Source organism: Octodon degus, unplaced genomic scaffold (assembly GCF_000260255.1).
Source record: "Octodon degus isolate 3935 unplaced genomic scaffold, OctDeg1.0 scaffold00018, whole genome shotgun sequence".
In the NCBI taxonomy this organism is placed as follows: Eukaryota; Metazoa; Chordata; class Mammalia; order Rodentia; family Octodontidae; genus Octodon; species Octodon degus.
Genome location: NW_004524594.1, coordinates 7050054 through 7063646, shown reverse-complemented (window position 1 = coordinate 7063646; position 13593 = coordinate 7050054). Strand labels below are relative to the sequence as shown.

Genomic DNA, 13593 nt, shown 5'->3' with positions numbered 1-13593 from the left:
AATTTTGGATAACCTGACTGCTTCTCAATACTTAAAATAATTTTCTCATCATGAGAGTGACAACATAAAATCATAATTTTTGATGCTATATAATAAATTCTATTAGTTTTTGTAAGACCTATATAACTCATTGAGCCAGAATTTGCCAAATTACTAAAGCATGATGTTACTAAATCACACAGAGATAAAAGATTAAAGTAGAAGTTTTGCCCAGCATGACGGTACACACCTGTAGTTGTAGAGTATGGGAGGCTGAAGCAGAAGGATTTCTTTGAGTTTGAGGCCAACCTGGGCCACTAAATGAGTTCAAGGCCAACCCAAACTACATAACAAACTGCTGTCTCCAACAGAAAAAATATAAATAAATAAATTGCAAGTTATACCAATACTTTATAATAAAAGAAAAAAATTCATTGATATGGTTTTGGATCTCACAATTCTACTTGCTGAGCTTTCATATATCCACAATTACTTAAAAAGCTTATTCATATGTGAAGCCCCCATGCTCAAACTATATATCTGTGTGGAGCAGTTTTATTACCTCAAATAAAAACATATATCAAAATGAGATTAGGGAATTCAGCTGTCTTTTATCAAACTAGATTAATGAAAAATAATGCTGTTTCTTTTCTACTAAATTTTACTGAAATTAGAAATGTTCATAAAAGCATGTTATGTATTTTATTTATTTACTTACTTATTTATTTATTTTTGGTGGAAGGAGGGATTGAATTTAGGCCCTTGTACTTGCTAGGGAAGCATTTGTTCCACTAAGCTATCTCCCCAGCCCCCTTGTTACTTATTTTAATATGTAATATGATTACTATTGATACTTTTAGGTGAGTTAAATGTGTTTCTAAGAATCTATACACCCAAAATAAAATTATTATCCAAAGTAATATTTTAATGTACAAGAGCTTTGTGCCAAACATTGTGAGAAACATGTGTAAGATTTTATCAAAACTTGTCATTGTCAATTAACTCTTGGAGTACATCTAGTGAAGGAAATTTTATTATCTCTTAAGAATCTGTAATTATGAAGGCCTGAGAAATAGCTCAGTGGACTAAGTGCATGTTTTGGCAAGTGCAGGCACCAGGGTTCGATACCCAGTACTGCATACCTCATAGGCCCCATCCCTGGGGGCATGCTGAGCTCGTCACTGAGACTGGCCTTGGTGGCACACAACTGTAATCACTATGAGTCCAAACTGCCTAGTGAGACCCTGTACCAAATATATATTTTTTAAAAATTCTCTATTACATTTATTTTTTTCCACAATTTTATGAGAAACAAATAGCAATGAGACAGTTTCAAATCAAATTGGTAGGACAGTTTCAATAATTAACACATTGCATACATTCTTCCTAGTGGTTAATTGCTGTACAAGATTTGGACGTGATAGCCTATTTACAAACACTATCACAACAAAATCCTCTATTCATTAGGAGAATATAACTATATATCTATCCTAACCATTTTGAATACACAGACACAAAATGGATATTCATCTGTATCCCCTTTTTTCTGTTAAGTTCCATTATATGACTAATTATAGGTGTGTTAACTCAGCAAAATATTCTAAAAGAGTCCAGTAGTCCATAATAGTATTGGGTCTTATGCTTCACTGGCAATGTCAGAAATTGTTGACCTGAGTCCCTTACAGCTCAACATAGCACCGTGACTATACTTCTTGTACTTTGTTTTTATACTATTCTGCTGGATGGTAAGACCTAGGTAAAGCAAGGCCTATGCAACAAGAGTTGTAGCTTTTGGGTCTGATAAGGTCAGTGAAATTCACTCAGGATTTATCCTGAGATCCTGTACCTCAGATTGTAGAACCTTGGTCAGTGTCAGCCATGAGGATGAGTCACGGCCATTGCTTGGCCAATGTGCTTTCTGTGAAAGCCTGAGAGAATGTTTTCTCTCCATGTGACTCTCCTTAGGCACACTCTACATCATTGATCACTTTCCTCTTTGGCCCCATAAGCTCCTTGATCAGAAAATTTGGGATCTCTATTACATTTAAAACCAAATTGCACTGTGTGACTTCTACCTATGGACTATAGTAAAATACCAAAAATTCAGGTGGAAGCTAATCTATTAGAAGACTTTGAAAAGAATATGACAATGTCTTTAGAATTAAGCCCTAGGTCAAATCTATTAATACTTGTCTAAGTTTATCATAGGGGTATTGAAGGATTTTGTGCAATATCTTTCTAAAATCCAGGGATAACATGAAGACATTTTGTCCTGAGCTGCCAAAGAAAGAATTTTACAGAAGAATATGAAATAGGCACACAATTATTAATTCTCAAAGCATTCATGCTGGCTTTTATAATTACCAATTCGTGGGCTGGCAGCTCATAAATTATATACTAGATACCTTACATGAGGCCTCACACACTTAGCAAAGCACTGTGATAAAAAAAAAAGTTGAATACGTACTTCTGATCCCACTTTACATTTTGCATGTGTTAATTTACATGATGTAGGCACAACGCCACAAATCTTTAATTGGCTTGTTGAGGCTCACATTTGTCTTAGCGGTGAATATCTACTGATCGGCTTCGATGAACTGTGAAACATGGGCTTGTGTTAAGTCTTAGGTTTTTTTCTTTGACACTTGCTTTTAAATTGTGGTACCATCAAATTTAAAAATCCAGCTAGATTATCCTGGGAGTCCCTATTAAACATGTTTGAATCTGGTTATACATTACACCAACTCTTTTTATCCTCACGTAAGGCTTAAGAAAAGTTCTAGATGATTTATTTCTCAGTCTGAGTTTTTTAAAGCACTCATTAAAGTCATCTGCTTATGATAAAACAATTAAAATGTGTAATTCTTTTTAATATGAAGGCTGTTGAATTGAAACTACTTAGGCTTTCTATTGATTGTGTTTTATGTCTCTTTTTGAGAGCAATCACAGTTAAAAATTTCAAGTTGTGATGTTGCCTCTATTTTAGAGGCTGCTCTCCACATGATTTCTCCCTTCTATTTCTCTTTGACATCGACAATTTCTATTATGAATATCAAATGAAAAAACACAATGGTGCACAAGTCACTGAAGACAAAGAGGCAGAAAGTAATGACTTTATATTTTGGTTCATTTAACTGTGAGTCCCGCACTGGGAATCTGGCACTAAGGGCTTAGAGAGCAGCAGCGTGACAATGTAAAAGCATGACAGGAACATAATGACTTGAAGACGATCAGGCGGAAAGGATGTGTGTAAGCTGGAGAATAAAGGCCGAAGTGATCCCAGTAGCAGGAAACACCAGCCCTGCACATTTATATTAACTTTTGTTGTCCCCCTGCTGTAGATAACAGGATCTGGATGGAGCAGATTGCTGTCACTTTTGACTCCTTTTTGCTCTGAGATACTGGAATGTAATAGTTTTGTTTTAAAAGTTCACTGTGTAGCAGGGTGTTAGTCAATTTTCCTGGAAAACTATTGATTTGCCATCCACCCACTTTGCCATGATTATTGGATTTCAGAACTATGAAATCTTACCAATACCAAGGTGGTGTTTTCCTGCATAAATTTCTCAATGCTGCACAGAGCTTTACTTCAGCCCAAAAGAAGAATCTATTCTCAGTGTTTCTGATCACTGTTGGCCAGCTGGTGACCTAGGTACTTCCCAGGCAGCGCTGGTAGTGTTCATCCCAGAATCACAGACACTGGCTGCACCAGAGCAATGGGGAGTGTTGAAGAAATGTGGCTTTCTTTTTGCTGGGGCTGTTAATTTGCAATTACTGTAAGTCAAAGGTGATGCTTTCTGCATTTCTGGCTTGGAGGTTCTCAGCTCAGGCTTGGATGCAATTCCCACCCACAGCCAAAAGCCCTGGTAATGTATGCTGTGTCATTTCCTCCCCCGCTGCCCAAATTTTCTTTAAGTTGAGTTTTTCTTCCCATATCTGCTTCTCTCCAATCCCACAGAAAATATGAACATTCCAAACTGGTTGAATTGCCTGCCCAGTAAGTACAAATTGGTATAGGTGAAAATATTAAGCCTTCCATCCCAACATGGAAGCTCCAGGTTTTTTCTTTTTTTCTTTTTTTTTTTTTTGAAACTGATGAGGAAGTTTATAGAAAACTAATTAACAATGACATATTTTCCTGATAAAGACTATACAATTATATACTCAAAAGTTTTCATGAAATATTACAATCCATGAAGTTAGGGCATTAACATTACTTAACAACAAAAATAAACTGATTTGAGGATGATCAGTATGAAAATATTCTGATGTAGTGATGTCCAAAAACTTTCTGCGACGGAAACATTCTTCATCTCTGTACTGTCCAACGTGGAATCTACTAGCCATGTGAATTCTTGAAATGTAAAGGCAACTGAGGACAAGAAGTTTTCGTGTACTTAAATAGCCACATGTGACTAGGGGCTACTTATTCAACTTACCCAATGTTTCTTCAGTCAAAAGCTAGTGTTTCTTTTTGGAGACTTCTCCAATTATTGCTAAGGGACTACAAGTTAGGTGTGCAAAGAAAACAAAGCTCTTAATTGATTTCTCTGTCCACTTAAGATCTAAAATTCTATACAGCTTTTTGAGGCAGAGACTCACGCAACCCACTAAGGAAGAATGTAAGGGAAGGACGCTTGGGTAAATTTCAGTACATATGCCCTTCCAATTCCGAGGTATTGTCAGTGGGAAGATTTTGGTCACTCAGGAAGATGCTTACAATTACACAGTATCAGGTTGTGCCATTCTGAGGGCCACAGGTGCATGGAAATCACTACCGTGAGGGTGGTGGAGAGATGGAGGTGGTGTTCATTTGCGGATAGGGTTTGCAGAGCTAGATGAGGGTTTAGAGGCTGAGGGAGCTGAAGGACCTTTCTGGCCACTGGCAGGCTGAACAGGACCCTTTTTCTTTGGGATTACAGTCTTGTTCTTGGTCTTAAACACTTTGCTTGGGTCTAGCTTATTCATGAAGGAGTCGGTCTCTCCAGCGAGCAGGTCTGTGTTGTAGGCGATGGGCTTATACAAGCTGAACCATTGCTTGGCCTGTGGGCTAATGCCATAGCTGGTGAAGGCATACTGCCACTGGGGCAGGCCCAGGTGGGTGATGAGCAGGCGGTAATAGGCAGTAAAAGTATCTGTGAGAAAATGCCAATATAATGCTCTATCCAGGAACCAGATTTCAGTGTCTTGTGATAATGCTGGTTTCCCAGTTTTGTAGACAAGGCAAACCTTCCCATTTCCATTGCATGAATCCAGCTCAAATATCACACTTCGAGAGTCAAAATGAGGCTTCTCTGGCTGGTCATCACTGGCTTCATATGTATCATCCTCCAGGTCTGCCAGGGTTGGTGCATTAGGAAGTGAATACATAGAAGACTGGTTGAGTTCATTTAATTTTGAGATGCTATTAATTGCCATGTTGCCCAGCGGAATGATGTGCTCATCTAGCTTCACACTCCAGGTCATGTGGAAGCCATTGGTCATCAAGTAAAAGTTCTTCATATCCTCAGGCATCATACAATTATTTTTTTGTTCCCAGGAAGAAATCATATGACGTTCAGCAGGTGCCTTTTCTATGATGGTTACCTCTGTCACACCTGGAGAAGATTCTAGGATGCGGGTGATGCCAAGGGTCAGCTTCTCCAGGTGCGGCTTGTTGCAGCCGGGCGTCGGGGGCGACGCGTCCTCCATGGCTCCCGTCCCGGCTAGCCGCGCGGCTGCCACCGAGGCGACGACCCGCGGACCAGAGGTGGCCCGGGGGCCCCCGCCTCAGCGTCTGCGCCTCCGGGGCGGAGGCATGCCGGGAGTTGTAGTTCTCGAGGCCTGACGGCGCGCGGGAGGAGGATGGGGCACCCGGGCGGGCCCTGCCGCCTCCAGGTTTTTTCTTTATTCCCCCTAAAGGTTTCTCTGTCATATGTAATACACAATTTCCCCAAGCACTTTGTCCCAGGGATCTTTCACTTTTTAAATATCTTCTCCTTTCTCCTTTCCTTAATCAGATTTCATTAACATAACCAACAGGAGAAGAAAACTGACTTAGCCAGAAAATGTTTTTTTTTTTTTTTTTTTTTTTTTTAAGTGAGATACACACCAAACATGGACAGGGGTAAAGTTCAGAGAAGACCAAGAGAAAATATCCATGATCTAAGAATCTTTGCTGATGTCAATCTTAAGATTTCTGAGAAATTATTCTATAAGAAAACTGATTATCTTCTTTTCTCCTGATTGCCCAGGGCTGGGGAGATAGCTTAGTAGAATAAGCGCTTGCCTGGCAAGCACAAGTTCCTGAGTTCAATCCCCATTACCGCAAAAAAAAAAAAAAAAAAAAAAAAAAAAAAAAAAAAAGGAATTGATTTCCCAACTTACAATAGCAAATAGACCAGAAATTAAGGTATCTGGGTCTTCGATGTCCAGTAAGAAATTCTCTGAAATGTAATCCATAGTGTTTTGTACAGTTTGAGGTCTTTATATTCCCAAATCCCTGACAGCCCAGAGGAGGCTCCTGACTCATATTCACATAAAACAATAAAACAGTATAAATAACAAATACAGCAGCTAATGAAGGTTCAGATTCAAATGTACTACTGCTTACTCTGTTCTTCAGATATGTAGTCAATGAACATCTCCTGTTTAACGTGGCTAAAGCAGAACTCTTCCCACTTCTCCAAATATGTTTTGTTCCCCCATTTCATCATTTACACAGTATTATTATCCACATACTGAAACAAGCAAGGACATAGGAAACATCTTTGATTCTTTTATTTTTCATCTGTATTAATCCACCCAAAGAGCTGGTTATTCTGATGTCAAAATATGCTTCCAAGATAAATCAGAATCTAAATTCAAGAAACACAGGTGTCTGAATGTATTGTTTTCATTAAAAACATATTACAAAATGAACATTTAATGATACAAAGTATTATAAACATTGTGTATAAAAATATGTTAAATCTGAAAGTAATACTAAAAATAATAATGTTAATATTCTACAGGTTTTGGAAGATGTTTTCCCTCCCTAGCACATAAGGCTTTTCCTACTTGAATACAGGTGAAAGCATTATAGAACTTTTCAAACTCTTTCGCAGGCCTGTGATTCTCTGCTGTACTGATATACCCTAGTGCAAGTGTCCCGTGAATATACTCAGCCACTAACTAGATATGTACTAAAGTTCTATCCACTTTCCACATCATCTCGTTGGATGACAGCTTTGTTCCACTGAGGATTTCCCTGGGTCAAGTTTTATCACCTGCTGCACTGAGAAATTTCAACAACAGAAGAAAACAGGAATCTCCTGATAATAGCTGCACAGAATGTACTGAGGGCAGGTTTCATTGTTGTCCTCTTTCCCAACGTGTGGAGTTGGGAAATTTTCTCTACCAATCCACCCAGAGTGATTTTCTGAGTTTCTTGGTGTCCCTCATTTCCTGCCTCATTTATGTGTGCATTGAATTCCAACCACGACATGGGAAATCAATGTGGTGACTCCGATTCCCTTTTCACCTCGGAAAAGCTTCATCAATAAAAACACTCAAAGCATTCAGAAATATGTAGAGTTTTCCATGGGAGGCTGCAGATCGATAGACACACAGAACACGTCTCTGTCACCCCTGCTGTGGTGCCTTTTCTTTTCAGTCGGATGACACATCGATCAAGCTGTCTCGTCTCTGGCTACCCTTATAGACTATCAATGTCTTCCAGTCTCAGCTTTGCTGAACAGGATTCTCTGAACATCTTCTTGATTCTCTGTGTAGGTTCCACCTCCCTGGTGCTCACCAAGTAGATCACGCTTAAACTGACACTGAAACTTCAAAGCACAGATCCAGATTTCTTTAAAAAAAGGAAACATTGTCTGGGTACACTCTAACTTACTGCATTTCCAGATGGATGTATTCCTACAGTTATAATAAAATTTTAAAACTCAATTTGTAAAATGAATGCTCTTTGTCTGAGTTCAAACATTCATGTTCAATATCATGATTTTAAATAGAGTTGTTACAAATTAAGCAATAGATGGATCCGTTCCAATTCAGCCTATTTTTCATAACTGAACCCTCCCCCCATTCATCAAAATCAGAAGCTACTGAAAAATAAGTAAAATTCATGACATTTGCTGTTCTATATTTAGATTACTATTAGATCTTTCTCTCCTTTCTTTTTCATCAAACAATTTACAAGAAATGTAACATATGTTGCAGGCTGTGAGATTCAGAAAATATGCATGGGAACAAGCAATGGGAAATTGTCGTGCCAAGTATCATTAAATCAGGTAAACCAAAATGCTTTACAAATTAAAAAAGGGAGAGAGCCAAGGTTTTGTAGGAGAATGGGGAATGTATTAGGAAGGGGTAACTTTCTGTTCTGGTGCTTGAAAAATGAACAGGGTTTTCTCTGAGAGAAGGTAGAAAAGAAACAACGAAGACCCCATGGAGAAGGCTCAGACATGAAAATTGTAATCCTTTTAACAAAGCAAAGAGAACGCTATGACAGGATGGTGAACCTGAGAATGTACCAAGAAAAGCACCATTAATACAAGATTGGAAAGGACCTCATATGCTCAGAACAAAACAATCCTGAATTGCTTGTCTGGACCGTTCCTGTGCTTGGCTCATCATTGTAGAATACTCATCACCTGTGAGAATATTTTAACAGTGTAGATGCTTTCGTACATTCCTAAACATTCTAAATAGTAAGCAAAGAGTAGACACAATTGCAAATGCTCACCAAATTGATCATTACCCTCTCTGGAAAATAGAGACCCAATGAAGAGCTTGGAAAGAGATAAGGTGACATAATCTGGATTTAATAATCTTCAAGACTGTAGGTAGATGAATGTCCAAAATTCCTCTTAGAGGAAAGATCACAAACATGTAACATACAAACTAGACTTATGGGATATGTACAAAAATGATACTTCTATGTGTGTATATCTATGTTTGCTGTATATTTTTGTTTGTATATTAATTAAATATCTATGCTACAAAATGTGAAAGTTTCACATAACAAACGTATTTCTCACTTTCCTTGTAAATTTCCCAGTATTTGGGACAACACTTCCACATAGAAATAAATGATGCCACATCGTTCTCCCTACTTGACTGGATGGATTTTCCTGGCTGCAAATCTCTCACACTGCCTGTCTTTTTATACTTCAACTTGATTCATACATTCCCCTCTTCACCAGGTCACTGTAGATGTTTGACTGTGTAATTAATGGATAGAGCATATTTCATTTGAAATGAAAGGTAATTATCTTGCCTATAGCTTAAAAAGTCTACACAAGGCAAAAATACATTAAATAAAAATGTGCCAAAGTCCCATTAATTTGCTTTACAGTATTTATTCATAAATGTTTTGTTTTGTTTTGTTTTTGTGGTACAGGATCTACAGGGTCTGCAGGTCTCACTATGTAGATTGGACTTGTAGTGACCCTCCTGTTTTCACCCCTCCCAAGCACTAGGATTACAGATGTGCACCACCATGCCCAGTCTCATTCACAGTCTCAGCGTGGGGATGGGCTTGGCACAGCACTGCACGCCTGGGATCCAACCCCGGCTGCTGCACTCTGCCTAAGCAGGAGCTTTAGTCCAATGAGCTATTGGGCCAGCCCTTCATAAATGTTTTGAAAAAGTAAAATACAGGGAAAAATAGAGTAACTAACATTAACCCAGCACATATTCTGTATCAAGCCCATGCAAGGAGATAACCACGTGCTCTCGCTGATCAACCAAATAACAGTAAAAATAAATGATTGTGAACTCTATGAGGGACAAGGATCTGGATCTTTGATCACTGAATTTACACCAGCTGGAATATTGCCTGGCATAAAGCAAATATCCAATTATTATTTTCATTAGATAAAAGGTAAATTGCACTACTAAAAGTGACTGGGCAACGTCACATATGCCATCAAGTTTTGAATTTGAATCGCAGGCTGTGGTCAAGCCCTGGAGTCTCCCCTGGTTAGTGCTGGCTTCCTTTTCTCTATGCAGCGAATCAACAGCCATATGGGTCCTGTCTTGACCGAGAGCAGGAAGGGAGTCTATGACCATATGTCAATTAAATCTGGAGCAAAATCCATTTGTACATTATCTTTGACTCTTTTTTTTTATGCCACTTAGACAAACATCTTCACTGCTTAAGATATGCAAATAAGTATGTTGATGAAAAGTGAAGGAAGGAATAGAATACAGTTTCAGACTATCAGGAGCCTTGAGAGACCACATTTGAAAGTCACCCAGCATGGTAGATCCTTCCAGGACTGCCTTAAATCTGTTCTAATGTTTTGTCTGACAAGCTAGGAGGACTCTACATAATTAAAAAAAGCGCCCACAATGCAAATATCTGCTGAATTTTAATGCAACCCTTACTTGACCCAAAATATTAATCAAATGGAACTAGTTTTCTGGAAAAGACGTTGTTTATTGATGAGATGATTTGGCATAGGTTAGCTTGGCTACTTTCCACCTCTAACATGTATTAGACAATGCCCTCTTTGCATCTTACCCTGACCTTTCCCAGCATTGTATTTTTTTCTGCAGATCAATATGCTCAGCTCTCTTCTGATGGTCTATGACATCTTTTTGAACATTCAGGGTTCTTACAAAGACTAAGATACTTATGATCCAGAGATAAAATAGTTTTTTATGTATTTAGTATGTGCTCACATTACACAGGGGAGTGAAGCAGCAGCCTGAATTTATTAGACAATTATCCTCTTTTTATTTTAGATTTTTCAGACATGGCCATCCATAATGTAAATTCTTCAAAGGACAAAAGAGATTTTACCTAAATTTTTGGTAATTTTTTATGTTTTTGAAGTTAAATAACATAGACAGACAAGTTAATGTTTATTATCTGATAAGCTACCTCTACCTAAGTAACAAGCCCAGACAGAATCCCAAGTAATAAAGAGAAATATACCCATAAGTAATACTCCCTGCACAAGATGCAGACCTGATTGCTTTGGTCGCCCCTGCCTTGTCTGTAGTCTATTCTCATAAACACAGGGTCACTGTTTTAAAATATTGTTGCCATAGGCCTCCCCAACTGTTGATTTCAAGGTGTCCATCAACTATCCTGTGACTGGATTTTCCTGCCTTTACTGAACAGCTCCTGTAGAAATCAGAACAAACCTTAAGGCAAAGTTCGGGGCACTCATCAGATTGCCTCGTTATCTGGACTTGGGTCTCTTTCTCTGCCACCACCTTCATTGAGAGCATTTCATTATAAGTGGTGAGCAAAAGCTACATAAGACCAGATTAAAAACAGGGTTGCAGTTGATGACATTTCATTCTAATAATACCAAACAATTTATTAGTTTTGAATAATGGCATGCTTCGTATTTCAATGTGTGGGTAAGATGCCACAGTGGCTCATTTTTGAAGTGAACCTTAATGAAGAGTTACTTTTACCAAAGGGAATAAAAAGTCAATATGCAATAGGTACAATGACTATATAATATAAAGTGCTCAAGATATATATTAAATGAAAAAAAGTAGAAAAACAATTGCTTTTATGATTACAACTATTAAAATATGCATAGAAAAATAGATTCAAGAATATAATAAAATATTTATGTGAGATTCTGTATTCTGATTTTGGAGTTAAGAGCAATTTATTTCTACTTGCTATAAAATGTATTTTGTGAACATGCTACTTTTATGATGGTGAATTGAAAAGTTGCAACATAAAACAAAACAATATACAAAATATGATTATTTTGTCTACAAATTTATCTAATATTTGACATTAGAAGTGTACCTACATTAACAAAAGCATCTTTGTAGCAATTTAAAGGTAATTATAGTGGTTAAATTATTTTCTTGATATTCCTATAATTTTTAAATACCACTACTTCAAAGGGAGTGATCACAATTCAGTGAAATAAAACCAAAAGATTAAGCGCATAAGAAAAATAAGGCAAGTTGTTGCTTGCAAGAAAAACAATGCAATACAGATCAGGCAGATAGGAGAGTGTTTCTAATATCACGCTCAGTGTTGAAGAGGTTGCATCCATATAAAGAAAAAAACGTAAAGGATGCGGAGACTTTGCCTCGTTTGGCAATGCTACATTTACAGACACCTTGGGGAATAAGGCACGGAGACTACAAGAAGGTTATTTGTGATCCATTTGAGATTATGTCAACCACCAGAGCTGAAGGATTGACAAGATGAAAAGACAAGCCTGTTTTCACTGTGAATTCTTGTGACACGCTTTGTGAAAATATATAAAATGGAGACCAAACAAAGGGAAATTGTTTATACATTTTAACATCTGCAAATCATTTCAAGGGGTTGAGGGGACAGCCTCAAAGCATCCGTGAGGCCTTCATAAATACTTGAGCATATTTTTCATCTCACATAGCTGAAGTGCCCTTGACAATGAAAATATAGTTCTTTTATTGTGTAGAAGACTAACCAAGTCTGTTTGACTCTGAGAGGTACTTTTGTCTGAGGCCTTTTATTCTTTCTAATTTGCAGGAGCCAGTAGGAAGAATCTAAGCCAACTCTTGGGGAAAGTGACAATTTAAGAGTTTACGTTCTGAGGCCTAGTGAGTCGGGAGAGCATTGTTTTGATGAGTAGAGAATTAAGTCCTGAGGCAGAGACAAAGGAGCAGTAAAAGACACTGGTAGTCAGCGAGCAAGAAGTTTTCTGGGAGAGACTGTTTATGCCGTTTACTGTGTGCCCTGGAATGCTGATAGCTCACCAGTGCAACCGGTAGGTCTGCGCCTGGGTAGTTCTTCCAAGCCGCCGAAAGCACATGGTACAGGGACTCACATTCAGCAGTTTCTCCTTTTCAACACAGAGGCTTACTCTTAGACTCAGTAGATTTCAAACCTAAGGCAAAACTTTTTACTAGACCAATTCAAGCGGTTTCTATGCAGCTTCTAGCTCTCAGAACCTATCATTCATCTTTCCTGAACATTTGCTGAAACGACAACAACAAAAGCAACAACAACATTCTTACCTTCAGTCACTTGTCAGGCATCTTATTGCCACTCACATTACCTTGGGAAAGAATCATATAAAAGAATTAAGATTCCTGGGCTGGGGAGATAGCCCAGCAGTTTAAGCGCTTGCCAGGCAAGCATAAGGTCCCAGGTTCGATCCCTGGTACTGCATGCCATGACTGCCCCAGACCCCCAGAAGAGGTACGCTGGCTTCTGAAAGAAGAAGATGGGGTGGCACAAGCCTGTAATAGCTGTATTGGAGATGTTGAGACAGGAGCGTCACTACTTATCTGAGCTGTATAGTGAGACCCTGTACCAAGTAAATAAATAGATAAAAGATTGAAAAGAGAAAAAAAATTACAATTCCTGCCAAACTCAACTGGAACAGAAGAACTGCTGGTGATATGATACCACCATAGAATAAAGCAATAAAAAATTAATAATGAAGTACTCTTATTATATTAATCTAATATTGATATGTTAGATTGGGTTCTTCAAATGCTAAAAAAAATGTGTGATTCTATCACTTTTCCTAGTGTATGCTTTTTTTTTTTTTTTTTTTCCTCGAATGCCTGCAGGGCACTTTTGGCCAGCGGGAGAGTGGTGAGGTTCAAACTCCAGCAACCTGAAGCTGACAGCTTTGTGGAAGCAGCCACTTAAAG

General features: G+C 38.2%; 1 protein-coding gene across 1 annotated transcript; it reads right to left on the bottom strand.

The window, feature by feature from the left end:
- Positions 1–4775: 4775 nt before the first annotated feature.
- Positions 4776–5834, bottom strand: LOC101581604 (tubulin polyglutamylase complex subunit 2). The gene has a single exon (XM_004627034.2). The coding sequence runs from the start codon at positions 5668–5670 to the stop codon at positions 4789–4791; it is 882 nt and encodes a 293-aa protein (XP_004627091.1). The 5' UTR covers positions 5671–5834; the 3' UTR covers positions 4776–4788.
- Positions 5835–13593: the final 7759 nt, after the last annotated feature.

Excerpts from the sequence above, each read along its gene's own strand:
- LOC101581604 (XM_004627034.2), bottom strand. The coding sequence starts at position 5,670 with ATGGAGGACGCGTCGCCCCCGACGCCCGGCTGCAACAAGCCGCACCTG.